Genomic DNA, 26646 nt, shown 5'->3' on the forward strand with positions numbered 1-26646 from the left:
CTCAAACTCCAAAAATTCAATTTCAGAGAAGCCACAGAAGTGCTTGGCATAAGAAAAGCTCCCTCTGAGCTAAGAGGGAATGTTCTTAAAGTTAAGATACGTTGTTAAGACAGGGGTTTACTCCATATTAGGGTTATGACAGGTTTGGATAAGATAGACAAAGAAAAACTGTTCGCATTAGCTGATGGTACAAGGACTACCGGGGACCCAGAATTTGGGCAAGAGATGTGGGCGGTGGGCGGTGGGGGGGAGTGAGGAAGAACATTTTTACACGAGTGGTAATAACCTGGAACTCGATGCCCATGAGGGTGGTGGAAGACAAGATGGTGAACAATTTCAAAAGAAAATTAGATGGTTACTTGAGAGAAGTAAACTTAATTAAGCCCAGCTTCCTTCTAAAATGTCTGTAGTGAAGCCACGTTCACTAAACCATGGGTCAATGGCTTTGGGCGAAAAGCAATTCTTCTGCCATCTGACCTAGTCCTACGTTTCTGTAAGTTACACTCATGTCCCGTACTCTTTGCTAATCCTATTCGACTCATATCGCTTAGCCACATGGATTGGCTCATCATTTCAATTCTGGATCCTCACCCATTGGACACAGGACCGGGGGCTTTGGGGGGGACGGGGAGGTAGGTCGGGGGTGGTGAGAATCTCCAACCACATGACAAATAGGGACTCTTCATCTTCTGAACAAACAGGAAAGAGGGTCTTGGGGGTGATTTCCACCCATGGGATAAATGGGAAATCCTCACCTTTTCAACCAATAGGGGTGGGGCAGGGCTGGTGAAGAGAAGGTGGGATTTCTCTCCACTGAACAAATGGGCCACCAATTAGGCAAAGGGAGACCTCCACCCACTGGACAGGGAGGGGGGAAAAGATTCCTAATCACTGGAAAAAAAGTAGGGATCCCGATCCACTGGGCAAAAGGGATGGGGGGAGCAAGCGAGAAGGTCCCCACCCTCTGTGCAAAGGGGGGTGGGACACCCGTACCCCCTGGACAAAGGGGGGGTCCCTACCCACTGGGCAAAGGGGAGAGATCCCTACCCGCTGGACAAAGGGGGGAGATCCCTACCTGCTGGGCAAAGAGAGAGGAGAGATCCCTTCCCGCTGGGCAAAGGGGGGATCCCTACTCGCTGGGCAAAGGGGAGAGATTCCTACCCGCTGGGCAAAGGGGAGAGATCCCTACCCGCTGGGCAAAGGGGGGGTCCCTACCCGCTGGGCAAAGGGGGGATCCCTACCCGCTGGGCAAAGGGGAGAGATCCCTACCTGCTGGGCAAAGGGGAGAGATCCCTACCCGCTGGGCAAAGGGGAGAGATCCCTACCCGCTGGGCAAAGGGGAGAGATCCCTACCCGCTGGGCAAAGGGGAGAGATCCCTACCCGCTGGGCAAAGGGGAGAGATCCCTACCCACTGGGCAAAGGGGAGAGATCCCTACCTGCTGGGCAACGAGGAGAGATTCCTACCCGCTGGGCAAAGGGGAGAGATCCCTACATGATGGGCAAAGGGGGGGTTTTCCCAACTGCTGAACAAATGTGGTGCTCCTAGTTATTGCAAAACAGCATGGAATAGGGGTTTTGAAATGGGGATTTTGGAGTGGGGGTTTTGCCTTGCGACAAAATGGAAGACAGGTAAAAAGAATGAAGATTTTGAAATATCCAAGGTTCCACTGTATTCATTTAGTCAATCCTTAATACTATTTGTGAGGAGTAAGGTCCAGGTGCTGGTAGGAAAAGGCTCAGGTCATGGCAGTGAAACTCGTGACCTTTTTTTCTAAAAAGATACACAGAAAAAGTCTGAAACCTCGGAAGCATGTGCTGGTCACCTACAGGTATATGCAACAAGCCAAAGAACACAGTAAGTTCCCTGATAAGTGAATATTTCTGCTACATTAATATTCACGGAAAACCCAAACCATTTGCTATCTAAACTGGTTATATTCCTTCCTGTTAACTCAGTACTGTCCTTGTGTAAATTTCTAGTGCAGTTAAACAAACAGCTCAGCAGTGGATTACACATCATACCACTGTTTCACGCCTGACTGTTTGTCCTGAAACATATCCCACGTGGCTGTTGAAATAAGTATATTTTTGGCATCCCACCAATACATAGCAAGTTAAAATTTTATATAAAATTTTGTCTGAAATTGTTTGCAGAAAACTTTAAAATCTTTTTATTGGATTTTAAAAACATGTACCAGAATCAACTGTGGATGGATCGCAAACTTAGCACTTCAGCGCAAATCACACCGGTAAAACCTTTCGCCCAGCAATGTTGGCTTTGTTTGTTGGCTTACAGGAACAGTACAGGCAACTTGTGTTACTGTAAGTCCGAAGCAGACTGCCTTCAATGCACCGGAGTTAAACTCCACGCTCTACGGGCCAGTGCCTTAAACGACCAAAGCAGTTGCCAATGAAAGGATATCACCAACAGCCAAGGAGCCTTTGAAAACCCCTGGTCTTCTTGATGGCTGCCATGTCCTCCGACGCTAATAGTAGCAGTTTCATTGGTGTACCCTTTTCGTCTATGAGTGAAACAGGCTCCCCACCACCTCCCCCCTATTCCCCCCCCCAATGTCCCTTGGAGCAAGGAGCGAGCGGTGCAGAAAGCAAGCTGGAATACATTACGAGTTGAACACAAGTAGTAGCTGGAGTGCCAACCTCCAACAAGGAGGGAAAACATTGCCTCATTAAATAAACTGACAAAATAAAAGAGCTGGAATGAAACACAGAGCAGCAGCTCTTAAAGAAAGCACAATTAAGTGTAAGAGGAAAAAAATATCCTTTTAACCCTGTGACAATTTGTTCAAATAACTGTTTACTTTTATTGTGAAGCAGTCCACGGAAACATTGGGCCGGACGATCAAACGTCTGTGTCAGTGAGGTTGGGTACGCTTTGAAAACAGCACTCCCGGATAGCATGTCAGTGCCCCACTGCCTCCAGAACACAATGCAGTTTTCAAAGCGAGGGCCGGAAGGGGGAATGTAGGGGTGCCAGCAATCTGCTCGCCACCAATTAACTGCCTGTTAAGCTCACTGAAGAGCTCGCTCATGGGGCTGGAGAGGGCCAGAAGAAAATGTTCAAACAGCGAACAGGAAGAGCAAACGATCTAGGCCACGTTATTGCACAACAGGGAGCCATCATGTGAAATAAAAACAAAGTGCTGTAAAAAAATTCAGCAGGTCTTCAGCACCTGTGGAGAGGGAAACAGACTTAACGTTTTGGCTCTAACATGACTCTTCTTCGGAAGAAGTTGGTCTCCCCTTCTAACAGTGAAATGGGTTCAGATTCATTCGAATCCGATGATGCCAGACCTGCAGACTCTTTCCAGCAGCTTGTTTTTATGTCGGATCTCCAGCATCTGCAGTATTTTGCTTTTATTTTAGGGCCATTATGTGACGCTGCTGCTGGATTAAAGTGGGGGAAAAAAAATGGGCTTTTCAAACTGAAGTGCTCAAGCAGTGGCACAAAGTTGCCATTGCTGGAAGCACCATGAGGTTACTGGCCCTCCGCTCTCCTGCCTACTTCAACCTGGCAATGTCCTGGCAGCTGTCTTTCAGCATTGAGTTCCAGAGCCACTTCCTTCCTCCAGGCAGTGCTGCGCTACTAATTACCTACCAAGCTTGCCTCCAGGGTAATTAGGGGCTTTGCATATTAAAATAGCATCGCAATGCCGAGCCAGACATGACATGGGCTTGGAACCGGGAAATAATCAGGCCTTGGATTCTCTATCCTTGATTGAAAATTCAGCCTCTTAACAAAATTTTGACAGGATGAATCAGCTCCTGAACTGGAGATTCAAAGTAGAACAAAATACAATCAAAATCAGAGGTCTTAGTGTCCATAATGCCAGGTTCAGGGGTCACAGGGCAAAAGGTGAACTTTACTGAAGGGGAACCATCAATGACAGTGCATCACCCACTGAATTGTTACACATTTGAGCTCTTTAGAATCTCAAAGCGCATCTCGGTTCAGATGAGTTTTGTTCTGAAGAAGAAAAATATCACTAAAAGTTTAACCCTTGATTGGCAGAGATCGTAAGGAGAAGGAACTTGCACTGATATAGCACCAATCAAGGTCTCGTGATGCACTCTATAGCCAATGAATTGTTTTAAAGTGCAGTTGCAGTTAGAATTACACACAGCAACATCCCACAAAAACACAGACTATGAAGGACTTCAGTTATGTGGCAAGATTTGAGAAGTTGGGGTTGTTTGTGGAAGTATTCAAAAACCATGAGGAGTTTCGACAAATAGGGTGAACACTTTCCATTGGTAGGAGTGTTGGTAACTAGAAGACACAGATTTAAAACAATTGACAAAAGAGCCAGAGGTGATTGGAGTAGAATATTTTTTAGGTAGCAAGTTATGATGATCTAGAATGCATTGCCTGAAAGGGTGGTGATTTCAGATTAACAATAACTTTACATAGAGAATGGAATATATATCTGAATGAGAAAAATTTGCAGAGCTATGGGAACAGAGCAAGGGAGTGGGATTAATTGGGTAGCACTTTCAAAGAACCAGCACAGGCATGATGGGATGAATGGCCTCCATCTGTGCTGTATGATTCTATAAATAAGAGAAATGAACAATTAATCTGTTCTGGTGATAGAGATTCAGGGAGGGACGTTGGCCAAGACTTTTGGAGAACACCGCATTCGTTCAGCACCACAATGGGAGGTTTTATATCTACCTGCACAGCTAGTATAACATCCCCCTGCAACAGGTATTCCCAACAATGCACCTTAGTACTAGCACTGAAATATCAGCCAACATTATGTGCTCAAGTTCCTGAATTGAACTTGAACCCATCGCCTTCTGGCTCAGTGTGTGTAGTGCTACCACCCAGCCAAGGTGACACTCAACATGGATGGGAAGTATACACCCAGCTTGAATGGTGCACATTAAGCAATTCGATAGGATTGAGCAGTACTGACAAGGACGCTGCAAGAGATTGAGGAGCGCAAAGGACAGGGGGTATTTATAGATCAATCAATCAATCTTCTAGGTGACTGAATGGTGCATTGGGCAGACAAGACCCATGTGGAAGTAATGCAGTATATAGGAAGCTCTATGACTGCACAGTTAGACGTTTGAAACAGAGAATCACACGTTGGAGTCTGGTGGACCTAACAACTGAATATATTAAAAAAGGTTTTAAGCTTGATGAGTTAAAATAATCAATACAGGTTTACGAGTAGTGTTAGAAACAAAAGCCTCCACAAAAACAAATCAGATAAATGACCTGCAGTTATTCTCAAGTCTTGATCAATCTTCCAGTTTTTAAAAAAAAGGTACATATGAAATTTGACTAAAACAGTTGAAAGTGCTGAGGTCAGAAGCTCTTTGCGTTGTTTATACAGCTGTGTCAATTTTTGATTCCCAAACTTTGTCGACAAGTTTAGCTCAAACTTTCTTGATGAACTAAGAGACGTCCTTTAAAAAAAAAGGGGTGCCTCTCACTAACAGGTTTGGTAAGAGTTTAGCTCGCGCCTCGAATCTCAGAGAAATCGATGACCTAAATTCAAACAAACATTAGCTATCTAATAATGGTTGCCATGTGTGTACACTTGTGCTGCCGTCTATATCGAGATGAGGGTTTGTTACCAGGGCGTTTTAGAAAAGAGCAATTTGGAATTTTTCTTTTGACTTACTTTCACTGAACTCCATGCTGAGCCATAGTGAGAATTCCTTGCACATTGGCCACTTTGCTCTGCCATCCATAAATGGAGACAGGCAACAATAATTTGCATTTGTATAGTGCCCTTATTGTAGTACGCATCCCAAGGCAACTCATAGGAGCATTAAAAAATATTTGACACTGAGCTGCATGAAGAAATATTAGAACAGGTGGCCAAAAACTTGGTCAGAGAGATAGGTTTTAAGAAGAAGCTTAAAGGAGGAGAGAGAGGTAACGAGGCGGAGGGGTTTAGGCAAGGAATTCCAGAGCTTACTGCCCGGCAAATAAAAGCAAGGCTGCCAACAGTGGAGCAATGAAAATTGAGGATGCTCCAGAGGCCAGAATTGGAACAGTGCAGAGATTGAGGGTTGTGGGATTGTGTGAGGAAAAAGATTTGCATGTATTATATAGAACCTTTCCTAACTAAAGGATGCTCCAAAATGCTTAACAATTAATGAAGTACTTTGCTTTCTGAAGTGTAGTCATTGATTTAATATCAGAAAAATGGCAACTAATTTATCTATAGCGAGCTCCCACAAACAACATGATACTGGCCAGATAATGTTTCAGGAATAACTACTGGCCAGGATACAAGGGAGAACCACTCCTGCTCGTCTTCAAAATAGTACTTTGGGATCTTTTACAGCTACCCAAGGCCGCAGATATGGTCTTAGTTTAACAAATCATCTGAAAGATGGCACCTCCGACAATGCAGCACTCCCTCAGTACTGCACTGGAACGTCAGCCTTGATTTTTGTGCTCAACTACTGGAGTGGAACTTGAACTCACAGCTTTCAGTTAGAGTGCTACCAACTGACCTTCAGAGATATGGAGGGCAAGGTCAAGGGGGGATTCCGAAAAAGGGAATGAGAATTTTCAAACTGAGTTGTTGCCAGACCAGGGTTGCCAGACCAGGTATCAATGTAGGTCAGTAAGCACAGGAGTGATGAGTAAATGGCATTTGTTGCACAGAGTTTTGGATGTGCCCACATTTACAGAGGGTTGAAGGAGGTCAGCCAAAAGAGCATTGCTTTAAATCATCCATCACCCCCTCCACTGAGATACAACTGACCACTCATGCCACTTACCAGAGAATGGGCCAGTCTGAGGACACAACCGACAGCAGGAGAGCACTCACCTGGAAATGCTTAGAAGCTAACTGGCTTTGTCTTAATAACAAATGTTCCTCCATTTGACACAAGCAGCAGAAATGAGAGTTTTCAGGGGCCAATTAGCACGACGTGTGAAAACATTCCTTTCACGTTTGAGACAATGACTCATAACCAGCCCAGACCAGGACTGAAAATACCCCTCTGGGAGCCACAGGAAACCGAAGTGAAAAGAGTTGGAAAGGCAATCCTCAATCCAGCTCCTGTTGGGCACCAGTCCACAAGCCTAACTGCCCGTAATCTGGCACTAACAAGCGAGGTGATAAAGATGCTCACTGTGGGAACTGGAAATTTTCAGAATCTTTCTGGACAGGTGCATTGCTGAGGAGAAGTGGAGGGAACTTGCAACCTGCATCCAGCTTATACTCAAGCTGCACTGGTAAATGCTAGCACTGAAAATGGAAAAGTATTCCATTCTATAACACTAAGTTGAATGATACCAAAAATAAATTCTAACAGGTTCACTGCCATACTGCAGTTAGGTCTGTTGCCAAGTTGGCAGTACAATCATAAGCTGCCAAGTTAATGTGGTCATAAATACTCCCATTTTAAAACAAAGCAACACTGTTTAGTGTGCTACAAGCAAGCAACTCTTTGGAATATCTTGGTCCATATACAGTTAACCTCTAGCCCAATGGCAGGGATGTTATAACTCATCTGTTATTTCCTAACCCATAGTACCAACTTCACAGCGTTAGGCTGAGCAGCTCCAGCCTTTGCAAATGTATATGATAAGCTTACTACTTTTTAACTTTTCACTTTGTTTTATTCATTCATGGGGTGTGGGTGTCACTGGCTAGACCAACACTTCTTGCCCTTGAGAAGGTGGTGGTGAGCTGCCTTCTTGAACTGCTGCAATCCATGTGGTGTAGATACACCCACAGTGCTATTAAAGGTGGGGTGGGGGAGGGGCAAGTCCAAGGATTTTGACCCAGCGACAGTGGGGGAACGGCGATTTATTTCCAAGTCAGGACTGTGGGTGGCTCAGAGGGGAACTACCAGATGGTGGTGTTCCCATGCGTCTGCTGCCCTTGTCCTTCTAGATGGTCGTGGCTGTGGGTTTGGAAGATGCTGACAAAGGAGCCTTAGTGAGTTCTTGCAGTGCATCTTGTAGATGGTACACACTGCGCTTTTTGTAATGGGCCAGGAGGGAAGCCTCGCCCACAATGCGCTCAAAAATGTCGTTGACGAACGAGTTCATGATGCTCATGATCTTGGAGGAGATGCTGGTGTCTGGGTGAACCTGCTTTATCACTTTGTAGACGTGGATGGAGTAGTTCTGCTTCCTGGATTTCTTCCTCTTCTTGCTGCTCTTAGGTGGCACCTTCTTGGTGATTTCCTTCAAGAAGGCAGCTCACCACCATCTCCTCAAGGGCAATTAGGGATGGGCAATAAATGCTGGCATAACCAGAAAAGCCCACATCCCATAAACAAATTAAAAAAAAAAACACCCATGGATGGGCTTGGCATAAACTAACTCAGATCTAATTTCTTCAATGTCGGTGGTGTGCCTTGAAAGAAAGACTTGCATTTATATAGCTCCTTTCACAATCACAGGTCTCAAAGTCCTTTACAGTCAAAGAAATATTTTTGAAAATCAGTGTTGCAATGTAAAAAACACAGAACTAATTTGCACAAACTGCCATAAACTGCAATGTGACAACGGCCAGAAAATGTTTGTGCAGTATCAAATGGGGCATAAATATTGTCCAGGATACAGGGGAGAATGCCCTGCTCTTATTCAAAATAGTAACGTGGGATATTTTACATACACCTGTCTTGGTTTAATGCCTTATCCAAAAGGCAGTGCTTTTGACAGTCACCCACTCCCCCAGTATTGTACTGGAGTGAGAGTCTTGATTTTTGAGGTGGAGAGGGACTTGAATCCACAACCTTCTAATTCAGAGATGAGGGTGTTACCCATTGAACCATGGTTGATATAAGCAATCGTCATCCCCCAGTCTTTGATTCTTTTCCTATAAAGACTCCCAATCCATTATTTTACAAATCCACAACAGAACCAACAGAGTGTTGGAGCAGAAATGTAGAATCCTGCATAACTCTAGGCCATTTGTCAAGAGAGTTTCAGTAAAGGGGGGGCTATTTTCACACACTGCCCAGAGTTAGATTTTGGCCTTCTTGTTTCTGAGCTAATATAACACATTGGAATCTCAGCCTCATCACCGATGTTCATCACAGTGGGAGCAATTTCATGATGAATTATGAGTATTACACAAGAGATCGCAAGTTACGAATCAGGAAGTCACGCTACTTTCTTGATGATCTGTGCGAATATTTTGTGCGTCTCTGGCCTAAGCTCCATGCAATATTGAAGGTATAACACACACTAAAGAATTAAGTCTAACTTTTCCCTATAGCATATTGGTGCCAGTGACAATGCTGGCTTGGGGGTTGAAGAAAACATAGTCATATCGCTTCTAAGATACTTCCACGACTTTGGTTTACAAAATGACATGCTCTTTAGGAGTCCCATGAGCTGTCCTCAGGAACCTTCTGTCCTAACTTCTAATAGACAATGTCAACTACGCAAAGGAAGCCAGTGTTTTTTCTGAAGAAACCAGTTCTTTATTAGCATTGCAACAAGTTGAAGCTGGCCCAGGACGCAGTGGTCAATTAGACACATGGACTAGAGTCTAAAACAAGTGAGCTTTATTCACCCGTGGCAGTCGTGGCTTTAAGTGCAGCAATGAGTAAGACAGTAACAAGAATTACGTTCCAGCCTACACACTCTCACTTCTCAGTTCCTTCCTCTCCAAATTCCACTTCGCGACTGAACTATTTCACTGTATTTTATCCTTACAGACTGGGAGTTGTTTCTGATTAAAGGCAATTAAGGTTAATGATTTCTTAAAGCTATACAGCCCTTCCTTGGTTATTCTGACATTTTACATCACTTAAAATTACACCCATTGTGAATGCAAAGATCTCAAAAGCCTATGGCACACATATCGACCCTCTCTCATTTTATTACAGTATATAATAGAAATATTGTGCTCATCAAAAGCACAGAAAAAATATAGAACACAGAATTCTTGAGTGTGTTACCAATTTGGGACCAGCATAGATCTCTTTCCTGGTTCAGTGGAGTCAGTCGCTTCCTAAGCTCTGGAATAATGGCAATTGCAAGGATCTGAAGTTAGAGCTGGCTACAATGAAATGGGAAATTAGGCTAAAGGATAGGACAGTAGAGATTCAGTGGGTGACATTTAACGAGACATTTCATAACACTCAGCAAAGATGCACTCCAGTAAGAAAAAAGACTCCAGGAGAAGGATGCATCAATCGTGGGTAGTGAAGGAAGTTAAGGAAAAAATCATATTGAAAAAAGTGTACAATCTGTGAAGGTTAGTGGTAGGTCAGAAGATTGGGCAGAATTTCAAAACCAGCAAAGAATGACTAAAAAATGAGGGAGAATTAGGATGTGAGAGGAAGCTAGCTAGAAATATAAAAATAAATAAGAGTTTCGACAAGTATTTAAAAAGGAAAAGGGTAACGAAAGTGAACACTGATCCTCTGGAGAGTGAGTTTGGGGAATTAATGAGAAATAAGGAAATGGCAGAAGCATTGGACAGATATTTCATGTCTGTCCTCACTGTAGAAGATACAAATATCTTCCCAGAACTACTTGTAAAATCAAGAGGCGAAAGATAAGGAGAAACTTAAAACCGTTACAATCACTAGGGAGAGGATACCAAGAAAAATATTAGAACTAAAGGCTGACCAAGTGCCAAGGACCTGATGGCCTGCATCCTAGGGTCTGAAAAGAAGAGGCTGCTGATAAAGTAGATGCATTGGTTGCCATTTTCCAAAATTCCCTAGATTCTGGAAAGGTCCTATCAGATTGGAAAATAGTGAATGTAACTCCTCTATTGGAGAAAGGGAGACAGAACACAGGAAACCAGAGGCCAGTTAGCGTAACATCTGTCATAGGCGAAATACTAGAATCTATTATTGATATTATAGTGGGGCACTTAGAAAATCTCAATGCAACCAGGCGGTCAACATGGTTTTGTGAAAGGGAAATCGGGTTTGATTTTTTTGTTCGAGTTCTTTGAGGAAGTAACAAACTTGGATAAATGTGAACCTGTACATGTGATATACTTGGATTTCCAAAAGACATTTGATTAGGTGCCACATCAAAGGTTACTACACAAAATAATAGCTCATGGTGCAGGGGGTAACATATTAGCATGGATAGAGGATTGGTTAGCCAACAGCGAGTTGAGATAAATGGGTCTTTTTCAAGTTGGCAAACTGTAACTAGTGGAGTGCTACAGCATGTCTCCCCCCTTATTAGAGAGACTAGAACTAGGGGACACAGTTTAAGAATAAGGGCTCTCCTGTTTAAAACTGAGATGAGAATTTTTTTTCTCTCAGAGTCGTTAGTCGGTGAAATTCTTTTCCCCAGGCAGCAGTGGAGGCCTACTGCTCCTAATTCATACGATTGTATGCAATTCCTTCCCAACTTTCTCCATCTCTTCACGTTTCCTCCTTTAAGACACTCCTTAAAACTCACTTCGTTGACCAAGCTTTTGATCATCTAGCCTAATAGCTCCTTATTTGGCCTTGGGATTTCATATTTTGTTTTATAATGCTCCTGTGAAGTGCCTTGGGATGTTTTGTTAGGTTAAAGGAGCTATGTAAATATAAGTTGTTATTGTTGTAAGAGGTCTGAACATCTTACCATTATGGGAGGTGACCCATAGCTACTATGTCTGCTTGTGCGATAAGAGTAACCCAAGGAGAAAATTATTCAATCTTGAGACCTGGTTAGATAAAAGAGTCCATCACACCAGCAAAGTTATGATCTTATTCATTTAGTTTAATCTTTCTGCGGTGGTCACAGAGACTATTCCTCCTATTTCTTACCACCGCAGAAAGATTAAACTAAATGAATAAGATCATAACTTTGCTGGTGTGATGGACTCTTTTATCTAGCCCAGGTCTCAAGATTGAATAATTTTCCCCTTGGGTTACTTCTCTGTCATTCAATAAGATCCTGCTTGAGCTTTTACCTCAAACGCACTTTGCTGCACAAGTCCCTTGTTTCCAACAGTCTTTCCATCTTTATATTGAATGCATCCAATGGCTGGGCATTCACAGCTTTCTGGGGTAGAGAATCCCAATGGTTCACAACCCTCCAAGTGAATAAACTTTTCATCTCAGTCCTAAATGGTTGACCCCTTATTTTGAAACCACAACTCCTAGATTCCGCAGGCAGGGGAAACGGCCTCTCAGCATCTACTTCATCAGAATTTCTTATGTTTCAATGAGATCATCGCTCATTCTTCTAAATTCTAGGGATTAGAGCCTCGAATCTCTCCCGATGGGACAACCTTCTCATAGAAAATAAAGAAACTGCCACACTTGCCCAATTCAGCTGCTTGCCTTACTTGGCTTCAACAAAACATCTTCCAATTATCCTCAAACTTCTGCCTCAAAATGTCCTTATTGCTCTTCCTTCAACAGAAGCTGATAGGTTTACAGCCTTCCTGTTTCAAAAAGCTTGTCTCTCTTTATCTCTTCAACATAGAGGGATTGCTGGGTTTTTCAGTATAATGGGTGGCCAATTAAATTAAATACATTAATCCATTGCTTATTAGGTCTCTGAGTAAAATATTCACCAACTTTCATCAGAGTGTCTTTTTTTTTCAAAAAGTTTCGACAATACCACCTTGTTTTTAAAATCTCAACATCAAAAATAACCCTTTATCCTAATAATATCCTATCAATCTCAGTTTTGAAATTTTCAATTAAGCCCAGCAACATTTGGGTGGGGAGGAGAGAGTTCCAGGTTTTCACTATCTTTTGTGTGAAGAAATGCTTCAAGACATCCTCCAGCTCTAATGCTGAGGTTATTCCCCCTTGTTCTGCAATATACCTGGCTCCAAGCAGACAGAAGTCTGATGACTTCATAGACTCCAGGGGACCAACGCTGAAAATTTATGAGCCAAGGTAAAAAAAAAACAAATCTTATTAAAGCAGCCAGGCACACTTGTGTGGTTGCTGGCAATGAACAATGAAATCCAAGAGGTGCACTTTATTCTCAAAGTAAATGTCAGGTAGATGACAAGGTCTGGCAATTCTCTTCATATGCATTTGCAAACAAGTGCTTAAAGTAGAATGCCATAATCAGTGTGTGCAAACTGATAACTGTATAGTGAATTATGCTTTGTCTGTTGTGCAAAGTATCTACAGCACAGAAACAGGCCATTCAACCCGACTGGTCCATACAGGTGTTTATGCTCTATACCAGCCTCCTCCCACCCTTCTTCATCTTACCCTATTAATATACCCTTCTACCCTCATCCTAACCACGCTAAGGTTAAAGACATTCTTCCTGAATTTCCTATTGGATTTTTTGATTATCTTATATTTATACTCTAGTTCTGGACTCACCCACAAGTGGAAACATCTTTTCTACCTTTCGTAATCTTAAAGACTCCTTGGTATCCACTATTCTAGAGAGAAGAGCCCCACTTTGTTCAAGCTTTCCTAATAGATATAAGCTCTCAGTCCTTTGGATCATTCTAGTCAATCTTTTTTCCAACATTCTCCTGTGTCTCTCTACCCTTTTTATAATACAGGGACCAGGAAAGTTCACAGTTCTCAAACTGTGGTCTAACCAAGGTCCTATGCGAGTTTAACCTAGCTTCTCTGCTTTTCATTTCTATCTCTCTATAAATGATCCTCTTTTCACTTTTAATAGCCTTATTAACCTGCGCAACTACATTTAATGATGTGTATCTATGCCATCAGGTTCCTCTACCCCACTTAATCATCTTGGAAAATTAGTGTCTGTGATCTCTTTATTCTCCCAACAAAATGGACTGGCTCACATTTATCTCATTGAGCAACATGATGGTTAAATAACGATTTACATTCATCAGTGTGTTAGTCCTGACAGTCTGAAGGAGTGCTGCATAGTGGTGCTATCTTTCGGAGGTTAAGCTAAGGCTCTGCCTGCCCTTTCAGGCGGACAGAAAAGATGCCATGGCACTATTTTGAACAGCAGAGGAGACCTCCCTAGGGTCCAGCCCAACATTCATACCTCAACCAGCATCACTAAAAACAGATTATCTGGTCATTATAGCGCTGTTATTTCTGGGAGGTTGCTATACACAAAGTGGCATTTCCAACATTATAACAGCAGATAAGATTCAAAAGTTCTTCATTGGTTGCAAAGTGCTTTGGAACATCCTGCTGTATAAACATAGGACTTTCTCTTTAAGTACATTCGACGCTGACACCGTACAGAGCAATAAATCAAGAAAAATTCAATTCCCTTGACAGACCCTGTATTTGGTTAGATGAGGTGGCAACTGAATGCTTTTTCTGTGCAACTACCAGGTAACAAGGGTTATGTGGCGAGGGTGTGCACTGGTATTGCACAATGGTATTGCAAATACTTAGCTCATGCATAGGAAATGCAAAAGAAAATCTTTGTTAAAGAGGGGAAAATATGTTTATTGCACAATCAACTAAATTGCTATGTAGATAAGAAAACAGCAGCATGGACTCGAAGAATCTCGGAGTCAGATGTAAAAATGAACACTACGTACTGGCAAGGCTGCAAGAGCGTATTGGCAAAGCAGGCAGCAGTGGTGAAAGAATCACTAAAACAGAGTTTAATTTGGGCTAGCTTACTAAGTTTGATTTTTACAGGCTGTATTTCAGAATGTCGACAAGGCACTGGGACCGGATGAGATGCATCCAAGGATATTGAAGGAAGTGAGGGTAGAAATTGCAGGGGCACTGGCCATAATCTTTCAGCCTTCCCTAGACTCAGGGGTGGTGCCAGAGGGCTGGAGAATTGCAAACATTACACCCTTGTTCAAAAAGGTTGTAAGGATAAGTACAGCAATTACAGGCCAGTCAGCTTAACTTCAGTGGTGGGCAAGATGCTAGAAACAATTATTCGGAGTAGAATTAGCAGTCACAGGGAAAAACATGGGTTGATAAGGAAGAGCCAGCATGGATTTCTAAAGGGGAAATCGTGTTTAACTAACTTGCTGGAGTTCTTTGAAGAGGTAATAGAAAAGATCGATGAGGGTAATGCTGTTGATGTGGTGTAGATGGGCTTTCAGAAGGCATTTGATACACTGCCACACAAACTTGTGAGAAAGATTATTGCTCATGGAATAAAAGGGACAGTAGCAATGTGTACATAAAATTGGCTGAGAAACAGGAAGCAGGGAGTAATGGTCAATGGATATTTTTTGGGATGGAGGAATGTCTGTAGTGGAATTCCCCAGGGGTCGGTATTGGAAGCCTTGCTTTTCCTGATTTATATTAATGATCTAGATCTTGGTGTGCAGGGGACAACTTCAAAGCTTGTGGATGATATGAAGCTTGTGAGTGTGGGGAACTGTGAGGAGGATGGTGTGGAATTTCAAGAGGAAATAGACAAGTTGGTAGAGTGGACAGATAGGTGGCAGATGAAGTTCAATGTAGAGAAGTGTGAGGTGATGAATTTTGATAGGAAGAACATGGACAGACAATATAAAATAAGGAGTGGAATTTTGAAGGGGGTGCAGGAGCAGAAAGACCAGGTATATGTGTGCATTGATCATTGAAGGTGGCAGGACAGGTGGAGAGAGCAGTTAATAAAGCATATAGTATCCTGGGCTTTATCAATAGGGGCATAGAGTACAAAAGCAGGGAGGTTATGCTGAATTTATATAAGACACTCGTTAGACTTCAGCTGGAGTATTGTGTACGGTTCTGGGTGCAACACTATAGGAAGAATGTGAACACATTGGAGAGAGTGCAGAAGAGGTTTACAAGAATGATTTCAGGGATGAGAAACTTCAGCTATGAGGATAGATTGGAGAGGTTGGGACTGTTCTCCTTGGAGAGAAGGTGGCTAAGAGGAGATTTGATAGAAATGTTCAAAATCATGAGGGTCTGGACAGAGTAGATAGGAGTTGTTCCCTCTCATAAAAGGATCAAGAACAAGACAGCACAGATTTAAAGTGATTTGCAAAAGAAGCAAATGTGACTCAAGAAAAAACTTTTTCAAACGAGGGGTTCGGGTCTGGAACGCACTACCTGGAAGTGTGATGGAGCCAGGTTCAATCGAAGCATTCAAAAGAGCATTAGATGATTATTTGAATAGAAACAATGCGCAGGAGTACAGGGAGAAGGCAGGGCAACGGCACTAGGTAATAATGCTCATGTGGAGAGCTGGTGCAGACACGATGGGCTGAATGGCCTCCCGTGCTGTCAAAATTCTGGGATTCTGTGAATTCTCTGGTGTTAGTGAAGGATACCTATTGTGTTGCCATCTTTGGAAACACACACTTTAAAGAATGCAGACTGGGCGAGGTGACCTGGATATCCAATGAAAACAACTAACCACTGAAAATGCTTTCATGGAAAACTGGCTTCCAATTTATAACTGCTCTTTTCATTCTAGTATGCACTGAACAGATGGCAATGGAGACTTTGACAATTTGAATTCAGTTTAAAAATTCTACTTTTGACAAAATCCATAAATATTAAGCTGAGAGCGAAAATGTGGAACATGCCACCTGAAAAGATGGTGGAAGCTGATTCCCTTAGTTTTGAAAGGGATTTGGACAACTACTTGAGGATGAGGAACTTAACAGGGTTATGGATAAAAAAGCAGGGTTTGGGACTAAGCATGGCTGCTCTTTCAGAGAGTCAACATGGATGTGACGTTGAATGGCTGTCTGTGCTGTGTGTAGCTTTCTACAATCAAAGTGACAATAGAGTTGTCAGTTTGGCATAAAACTCAACTAAGTTCACTAATGAAGGAGAACAGCCATTCTTTACCTGGTCAGCCTACATCTGAGTCCAGCCCCACACAACGTAGTTGACTCTTAACTGCCTCTGAAATGAGCGAGCAAGCCAGTTTGTTGTATTACCAATTAATGGGCAATTACCAATGGGCAATTAAGGATGGGCAATAAATCCAGCATTTCAACACCGCATTTTTCTATTTCACCACCACAACAATCATTTGCACTGGTACTGCACTTTTAACATAAAAATGTCACAAGGCACTTCACTGGGTTGTTAAACAAAAAAAAATTGACACTGAATTATATAAGGAGATAATAGGGCAAGTGACTAAAAGCTTCGTCAGAGGTAGGTTTTAAGGAGTGTCTTAAAGGAGAAGGGAGTTAGAGAGACAACGCGATTTAGGGAGGGAATTCAGAGTTTAGGGCTAAGAAGCTGAAGGCACAGCCGCCATTAATGGGGCAATTAAAATTTGGGATGTGCAAGAGGCCCGAATTAGAGGAGTACCGAAATTTTGTGGATGTAGGAAGCAGATGGGTGCGAGGCCATGAAGAGCTTTGAAAACAGGGGTGAGAATTTTTAAATGGAGCAATTGCAGGACCAGGAGTTAATGTACGGCAGTGAGCATAGGGGTGATGGATGAGTGAGACTTGGTGCAAGTTAGGAAACAGGTAGCAGAATTGTGGATGATTTCAGCATAACAAAGGGTGCAAGGAGTGAGGTTGGCCAGGAGAATTTTGAAACCACGATTTCAAATAAAGAGCAATAAAGAATGATGGTCGGCAACCTCGGCCAAAGACACTAAACAGCTTGCTTGTGGAAAGAAAGGATGTATTTAATTAGTCATGTACAGAAACGGTGTTTTGCTGTGTCTGGCCACTCAATTCCTGCTGATGTAGCCAACCAAGCATGATGTTATCAAAGTCCTAGAAACATTGCTTGTTCTTTTTTTCTTAAAATCATCAATACAAATATTGGGGCCAGTCCTGACCAGCAGAGATAACACCAAAGGCAGCTAATGAAATGGAAACTGGTGGACAGCGACCCCTCAGGGCCGCGGACGCTCAATTGCTGAGTACATTCAGGACATTAAGGGCATCAATGGACATGATGGGAATGCGAGCTTGAAGTAGCAGATCAGCCATGATCTTACTGAATGGTCGAGCAGGCTTGAGGGGGCCGTGTGGTTTACTCCTGCTTCTATTTCTAATGGAAGAAGTTTTAAACTAAATCTCAGCCCAAATAAGACTGAAACGTGGATTTTTGAGTTTTTATTTTGTACATTCCACCCCTCCCATGCTTACTAAAAGTTGTTGGTCATCACAAAAACTCCAACATAATAATCCTAATATCCCCCTCTTTATAACCACCTAATTATTGCAAATGGATGACAGTCGACCTGTGTTGTACAGTGATGGGTAACACATGACAGTTGTTACTGTGTCAGAATAGATAGACAATAACACCACTTGGTCTAATTTTTTTTTTGGTTTACTCATGGGATGCAGCGCATGTTCATATTTTTGCAGTCCTTGTGAAAATAGATCATTTCGTGGAGCTACTGCAATTTCACGAGAAACCTCTAAACTTCCTCTCACCTTCCTGGATTGTTCACCACTTCCTTAAAGTAAAGCAAAATACTGCAGAGACACATGGAAACATGGCTGGTTATTGCAATCTTCGGACAGGTGCCAACAAAACTCCGGGCAAAAAAAGGTAGCCAGCTTTTGGCCACTCAAACCCTGAGGAGCATGGGCTGCAAGCTAATTTATATTGTACGAATGTCCTCCACTCACTGCATTTTGCTGGGCAAGTCAGCCTGTTTTTAATGGGAAGGTTTTGTTGTAGATTTGGTCATCAAGTTCTATTTGCTGTTTATGGCTGTTTAGTATAATTTCCACCCTGCCTCTATCACAGTGGTGTCTATACTCACTGTGGAGCGTTCCCCACTTGAAGAACAGCTAATACAATGATGTATGTCATTTGTAACATGTGTTAAGCCATCTGCTTAAACGAAAGCATCATTTGAATCAATATCCACACACTAGCCAAGAAGGCAGGTTACTCCCTGCGATCTGCAAACAAATTTAGAAAAAACAAGGCAGTGGGCCAGTAAATTAGTTTTAAGTCTGAATTTTATCCATTCCGACCATACCCTACTTCAAATAAATGCCCTGATTCGTTCTGAAGCATATCCGGGATGGGCAGAAATGTCAGTTTGCTTTTTGAGATGAAATACATTGAGTACACATGAAGTGCAGAAGGGTGAGCCTTTGTGTAAAGTGTGTGATGCGGTGGAGAGCTCACTCTTCATTCAGGTGTTGAGTTCACTGGGGTTTTATGCTTCTATGCTTGCCAGCCCGCGGCTACTCTCTCCGCCTTCATTCAAGTGACTGGGCAAAAACTAAGAGTCTGGAAGTAGAAAACCCCAGTCAGTAACTTTGACTGGCAGACAAATAACCCGCTGACACATGACAAATCTCGGCTACAAACTATGAACCAGAAAAAATAAACAGAAAATGAACAGATGCTGAAGTCAAATAACAAAGATAAATCATAGTGGTTTTACTATACTTACAAAATGAGCTTCCCCAACTAAACGGCTTGAAGCTTGGGCACACAACTGTGCAGAACAGCTTCCATATGAAGTAGGACATTCACAAGAGTTTCCACTTACCCAGCTGGTCAACTGACTGCCAGAACAGAAACGACCCACACAAATCTTGATAAAGGATCCCAATTATATCCCTGCATTGTACCGAAAGCTGAACTTGGATACAAGGTCAAATAGAGGTATTTAAAATTGGGATGGGGTTTGACAGGACAGATGTAAAGATGTTTCTATCAGTTGGCGGGGGTGGGGGGGGGGGGAAGAGTGAGGAGAAGTCCAATACTAGAGGCCAAAAATATACCGTAATCACTAATAAATCCATCAGGGAACTCAGGAGAAACTTCTTTCCCTAGTGTGTGTTTAGAATGTGGAATTGGCTACCATGAAGTGTTGCTGGGGTGAATAAGAGATGTCTGAAAGCAGAAGCTACACGAGCAAATGAGGGAGAAAGGAATAGAAAGGTTACACTGGTAGGATTAGAGGAAATAAGGTGGGAGGAGGCTCGTTTAGAACATAAACACCAGCATGGACTTGACAGGGTAAACAGAGGCTTCCCCCCCCCCCCCCCGCCAGAGGAATCTAGAACATGGGGGCACAATTTCAGGATAAGGGGCTGATGATTTAGGACCGGGATGGGGAGAAATTTCTTCACTCAAAGGGTTGTGAATCTTTGGAATTCTCAACCCTAGAATGTTGTGGATGCTCTACGCTGAATATATTTAAGGCTGAGATGGACAGGTTATTGGACTCTCTCAGAATTAAGGAATATGGGGAGTGGATGGGAAAATGAGTTGAAGCAAAGGGTCAATTATTGTACGGAATAGTGGAACAGGCTTGAGGGGCTGATTGGTCTACTCCTGCTCCTATTTATGTGCTTATGGGCTTGTTGGCCTGTTTCTGCGCTGTAAATTCTATCTAACTCTATATAAAAAGATTGCAATGTATGAAGAGATGGCAATAATTCAAATAGGGGCAAAAGCAGTCAGCCTGATGGCTTGTTTTGATACCATGTTTACACATTCGATATAAAGCAACTCTGATGTTAGATTTTCTCCTGATAGTCTGACAATCCCAAACTATTTCCAGTGGCACGAAGGTCGATAACCAGAGGACACAGGTTTAAGGTGATTGGCAAAAGAACCAGAGGTGACATGAGAAACATTTCTTTACACAGTGAGATGTTGTGATCCGGAAGGTGCTGCCTACAAGGGTGCAAAGCAGATTCAATAGTAACTTTCAAAGGGGAATTAGATAAATCCTTGAAGGGGAAAAATTACAGAGCTTTCGGGAAAACAAATATGCTTCTAGGGATGAGGGAATTTAGCTGCAAGTGTTAGGTTGGAGGAGCTGTGGTTGTTCCCCTTAGAGCAAAGGAGATTGAGGGGAGATTTGATAGAGATTTACAAGATTAGGACAGGTTTGGATAAGGTAGACAAAGAAATGCTGTTCCAGTTGATGGTACAAGAAGTGGGGCACAGATTAACGTTTTGGGCAAGAGATGCAGGGTTGTAAGGAAGACCTTTTTTAAGCAGTAAGTGGTAATGACCTGGAATGCTCTGCTACAAGGTAGGTGAAAGTGGGAATGATTAATGACGTCAAAAGGAAATCAGATGGGCACTTGAGGGAAATAAACTTGCAGGGCTACAGGGATAGATTGGAGGAAAGAGACTGACTAGATCGCTCTAGAGTGCTGGCCTGGACTCAGTGAGCTAAATGGCCTCCCTCTGTGCTTAAATGGCTCGATGAGGGGCAGGATGGGATTAATTGGATATCTTTACCAAGGAGGAATGGGCTCAATGATGATCTCCTGTGCTTTATGTAGAATTCTACAATTCCAATTAGCTGTGTCTTTGAAGACTGGAAACTCCAAGTTTTTTTTTTTGAGTGCGCAGGTGACTTATTTAAACGCTTGGCCCTTTAAATTTTTTTGCACTTAACTTAAAGAGGCTGAGTGTGCAAGGACTTTCAGGGTGCCAAGTGTTCTCACAGCTTAAAGACAAAGTAAAAAAGGCTTGCATTTATATAGCTCTTTTCAGGACCACAAAGTCTCAAAGCATTTTACAGCCAGTGAAAGCCAGTGAGCTTTCACAAACAGCAATTTGATAATGACCAGATAATCTGCTTTTGTGATGTTGAATGAGGGACAAACATTGCCCAGGATACCAAGGTTAACTCCCAGCTCTTCTTCAAAACTGTACCAGGAGATCGTTTACTTCCACCAGAGCTGGCAAATGGGACCTTGGTTTTAATTTCTCATCCAAGCGACAGCATCTTTGACAATGCAGCACTCCCTCAGTTTCAACCTTGATTTTTATGCTCAAGTCTTAGATTGAGACTTGAACCCAGAACCTTGTGACTCAGAGGCAGGAGTGCTAACAACATAGCTTACAGGCAACATTGCTTCGGAACCAGCATTCTGCGGACACTTACTTTATAAAAATGTTACTTTTCTTAAACACAGGGGCCACAGCAACGAAAGAATAAGCTCGAGGTGCCACTAAAACTGAGTGTAAAATTTGTGTTCAGAAATGGGCATTAGAGCATAAAGTTTTAGTGATTACTGCCTTGAACCCCAGGATATATTATAAAATAACAGACTGTAAATCTTATGGGGTGATTTCATTCAGCTTTTGCAGTGTATGAAAGGTCTTGAGGTGAATGCCAACGGTTAGTATATTCTGGGTATTCTGCACCAGTTCACTGGATTAACGATTGTGCACCATCATAGGACTGAGATTTTTTTTTTACAGATTGTTTTACTAGGAAGTTGTAGGACACACTCTCCTCTGCCAATGCTCATGATAAATGAATGCTCCCCTCTGCCAGTGGTGGATTGATCTCTTCCCTGCTTCCCACACTAATCTTTTTAATTCCAGGTCTGTCTTCATCACTCAACTTCTTTCTCATTCCCTCTCCTTTCTCCAATCCAATTTCCATTTCTCCCAATCCTTCCCTTCATGATCCATCTCTCTTGCTGTCACTCCCTTTCTGTCCTACCCCCTCAAAGTCTCCATCCTACTGATGGCTCTCTATCTGGGAACATGCAGCCAAACCAGTCATAGTTATGCTGGAATAGCTTGGATGTATATTGCTACACTTCAAAAGTACTTCATTGGCAGTAAAGCACTTTGGCACATCCTCAGGCTTTCTTTTTGCACACTGTTGCTCCTTTAATACATTAAGGGGAAGCTAGATAAAAACGAGGAGGAATAGGACTGGAAGGATATGCTGATAGAGCGAGATGAAGGAAGATGGAAAGAGGCTTGTGTGGGCATATATCAGTTTGGCCAAATGGCCTGTTTCTGTACTTTGTCTGATTTGAAATCCTGTGTTTTCCTGCCTAACATTTTGGCAGCACCATCAGCATGAGGGCCGCTGAAAGCTCATCACCACCATCTCAGGGTGGCTAAGGAAAGGTAAAAATCAAATCTGAGAGAGAGAGAGAAAACAGTTAACCACAAGTCAGTTAGCCTGACATCAGGTGTTGGGAAAATGCTGGACTCTACTAAGGAAGTCTTAACAATGCACTCAGATAAGCATAGTATGATTAGAGCAAGTCAACATGGTTTTACTAAAGGGAAATCCTGTTTGACAAATTGATTAGGGTTTTTTTGAGTTGTAACTAGTAGGGTACATAAAGGGAACAAGTAGATGTAGTGTACCTGGATTTCCAAAGCCATTCTATAAGATGCCACACAAAAGGTTAATAGCAATATAAGGGTTCATGAAGTTGGGATGATATATCAGCACGAATAGAGGATTAGTTATGGATAGAAAACACAGAATGGATATAAACATGGCTTTTTCATGTTGATAGGCAGTGAACAGTGGAGTGCCGCAAAGATCAGTGCTAAGATCTCAGCTACTTATAATCTATATTAATGACTTAGATGAAGAGACAGAGTAATGTATCAAAGTTTGCTGATGACCCCAAGCTAGGTGGGAAGATAAGCTGTGGGGAGGACACAGAGAGACTGCAAAGAGATATAGATAAGTGAATGGGCAATAAAATGACAGATAGAGTATAATATAGCAAGTGTGAAGCTATTCACTTTGGTCGTAAGAATAAAAAAGCAGAATATTTTTTAAAAGGTGAGAAACCTGTAAGTGTTGATGCTCAAGAGACTTGGGGGTGCTTATACAAAGAATTTGGAAAGTTAGCATGTAGGTGCAGCAAGCATTTAGGAAGGAAATGGCATGTTGGCTTTTATTGCTAGGGAATTGGAGTACAAGAATAAAGAAGTGTGAGAGAATGGATGTTATTTTAAAAAAAAATTTGGGGAGTATTGTGTCATTCTGTAAAGAAGACTGAGTGAGTGTGTGTGTTTATATATTTTAATATATATGAGTGTATGATTTAATTAAGCTGGGCAAGAGGTTGACAGGAGTCAGCTTGTCTGGGGGGGGGGGGGGGGGGGGGGGGGGGTGGGTTTGAAAGATGAAAAGGATAGAGGTGTTAAATTTGAGGTACAAGTAAATAGGTTAGATCTAACATTTGCATTTTTAGATAAGTTTGTTTGTTTGAATATCAAAGGGGAATCAGGGGTAACAAGAAACATGTTTGAACTTGCAGGAGTTCTACAGGTAGATAGTAGGAGGGATATTATATTTTATTGACCAGAAAGCAAAGGTAAGATAGAGACAGAAAAGATTTTATATTTGAAAGGATCTGAGTTTCAAAGAGGCTTGAAAACAATAGAATCGGAGATGAAAGGGGGGGAAAAAGGTATTTTAGAGTTACCGTGGGGAGCTTTAAAATATGGAGATTGGTGGAGCTGTCTGAGCTGTTGAGCTATAATTGGAGCTCTGGGCTGAGAGAGAATGCCATCTGAAACAGCCATCCAGTCAAGCCAGAAAAGTCTTGGGTTGCAACAAGCAATTTTATTCTGAAGTGGATTCCATCGCACGGTGGAACAGAGTAGAGGCCATGTGATATTATGCCTTTATTGAAGCTACAGCAGTGTGACTTGTGTAATCTTACTGGATTTCATGGTTAAACTTCTCAAAGGGAGTGTTGGCTGGAAGGTATTTACTTGTGGGTTTGACCAAGTAGTGTGTCTTTTTGGAAATATTTTGTAAGGCTAATCTTAATTATGTAACTGTAATCTTGTGTGCTTAAGTTTTCTGGTATTCTTGTTATTAAAACGTTACTTTTAATTTTTAAAATCCCAAAAGTGTTACTGCTGAGATCAGTATGTCCTCTTCTCGTTGTCAGAATACAAAAAAAAGTTATGGCCCGTAAGCCAAGGTTCCCTCTGGGATTTGGTTTGTGCAGCAATTAACACCGGCCGTGGTCAGAACAGTTGCTACAGTTACATGAGGGTTTGGTGAGAGACCGCATCTGGAATAGCGTGTGCGGTTTTGGCCTCCACATTTAAGAAAGGATATGCTTGCTTTGGAGGTGGGTATAGTGAAGGTTCGCCAACCTGGTTCCTGGGATGAAGGGGTTGTCCTATACAACTTTAAATGTAACTGCAGCCCACAGCTGGTATTCTTATTGGCCTGTGGGAGCTAGGAGGTGTAGAAGCATCTAGTGTTGGCACAAGAGAACGAAAAGTGTCAGGTACCGTTTGATAATTGGACCCCAGCCAAATGCGGTTGTAGGCATGACAATATGCAGGTCATCAACCTGACATGTTAACTCTGCTTCTCTCTCCATAGAAGCTGGCTGACTTGCTGAGTATTTCCAGCATTTTCTGTTTACATTTTAGATTTGCAGTATCCGCAGTACTTTGCCCTTGTATTTGTGGCTAACCATTGCCTTGAATATGCATTCTAACCCACAGCTTCACAGGAAGCCAACCTCGAACATATGGCAGAATATGCAAGCACCCATATTCAGCACATCTCTGAATTATAGAATCTTACAGCATAGGAGATGGCCAATCGGCCCCTCATGCCTATGTTGGATCTTTGAAAACGATATCTCATTAGTTCCCTAGTTCTTTCCCCACAGCCATGCGATTGTTTCCTTTTCAAGTACTTAACCAATTCCCTTTTGAAAGTTACTACTGAATCTGCTTCCACTGCCCTTTCAGGCAGTGCAGTCCAGGTCAGAACAACTTGCTGCGTCAAAAAACAAAGAAACTAACCTCCCTCTGGTGATTTTGCTAATTAGCTTAAATGGTTTTATGGCCTATCCTCTGCCAAAAGCAAACTTCTGAAAAGCAGGATAGGGTTCAACAAGGGGGTAAATGATCCCAATAAATATTGTCAAGTATTTTTCTTGATTAATCACTCACTGGGGTGGCTGGTTCTTGGATAACATATGATAGTTTCCATGTCCTTTATTTATCAAGTGAAAACATCTTCCAGATGTGTTACTAACTTACCCCCATTACTTTACCCCGTTGCTCCAGGTCCTCCCACATGGAGTGCACAATGTACTTGCACATAAACTTCCCCTCTCGGCCCTCCTGCTTCATACGCACCAGCGTCATCCTGGAAAAACAAAAGTAAAGCTTGGTTAAGAGGCAGAATAACCATCCGCCTAAATTACTCTGCTTGGAGCAGGGCTTGTATTTCATGCTGGTCGAGTTGAGGAGCACCAGTGACAAAAGAATGGAACGCCTTCTTTTTCAGACATCACGTATCTATATAGCGCCTTTGACATAGTGAGACTTCCCGAGGCGCTTCATAGGAGTGTTAAATAACATAATTTGATACTGAGCAACACAAGGAAACATGCTGGACTGCAGGAAAGGCAGCAGCCAGTACGTGTACGACAAGGTTCCACAAACAACGATGGGATGACTGGACGATCTGTTTATGCTCACTGTCTTGTAAATACCTCATCTTGCTTGTAAAATTCCACCTGCCCTCTATTTCCCTTTCTGGGCACAGTTCCACTCCAAACACCATCCTTCTATCATTGACCTTATCTCTGTTGATTTTCTCTGTTAAGTTTTATTCCGTATCTTCTTCTTAAAGTTCCTCACATGTGATCCCTGCTGTCGAAGAATTGATTGAAGCAAGGGAGACTGTGTGGCCAAACAACAATGTCCAAAGCACCAATTCAGAGCAAATCAGCAACTCTCACTCATTTGAAATACAGCACATGCAGTCCTCGTATCCTCTTAAAAATCAGAGGCTTTTTTCCCTGTTTGAACTGCTAGACTGGATCACAGAATGGTACACTTAGGCCGCACTTGGTGTACTGTGCACAGTTCTGCTCTCCATGTTACGAAAAGATGGAGAAAATGCAATAAAGATTCACAAGGATGATACCAGAACTGAGGTATTTTTTTAATCAGAAAAGATGGAAGGAGATGAAACTCTTTTCTCTAGAAAAGAGAAGACTGAGGGCTGACCTGATAGAGGTCTTTAAGGTTATGAATGGGTTCGATAGGGTAGATGCAAAGCTAATGTTTCCACTTGCGAGGGAGACCAGAACTAGGGG

The 26646-nt window shown here is 42.4% G+C and overlaps 1 protein-coding gene across 3 annotated transcripts in view; it reads right to left on the reverse strand.

Annotated features, from left to right (window-relative positions):
• The window catches only part of LOC121287301 (ubiquinol-cytochrome-c reductase complex assembly factor 1), an 89591-nt gene that overhangs the window by 15552 nt on the left and 47393 nt on the right, over nt 1-26646 (reverse strand). For all 3 annotated transcript variants that reach the window (XM_041205053.1, XM_041205051.1, XM_041205052.1), the window contains exon 6: nt 25580-25688. In XM_041205053.1, coding sequence (XP_041060987.1) covers nt 25580-25688 — 109 coding nt within the window. The remainder of the gene's footprint in view (nt 1-25579; nt 25689-26646) is intronic.

Source organism: Carcharodon carcharias, chromosome 14 (genome assembly GCF_017639515.1).
Source record: "Carcharodon carcharias isolate sCarCar2 chromosome 14, sCarCar2.pri, whole genome shotgun sequence".
In the NCBI taxonomy this organism is placed as follows: domain Eukaryota; kingdom Metazoa; phylum Chordata; class Chondrichthyes; order Lamniformes; family Lamnidae; genus Carcharodon; species Carcharodon carcharias.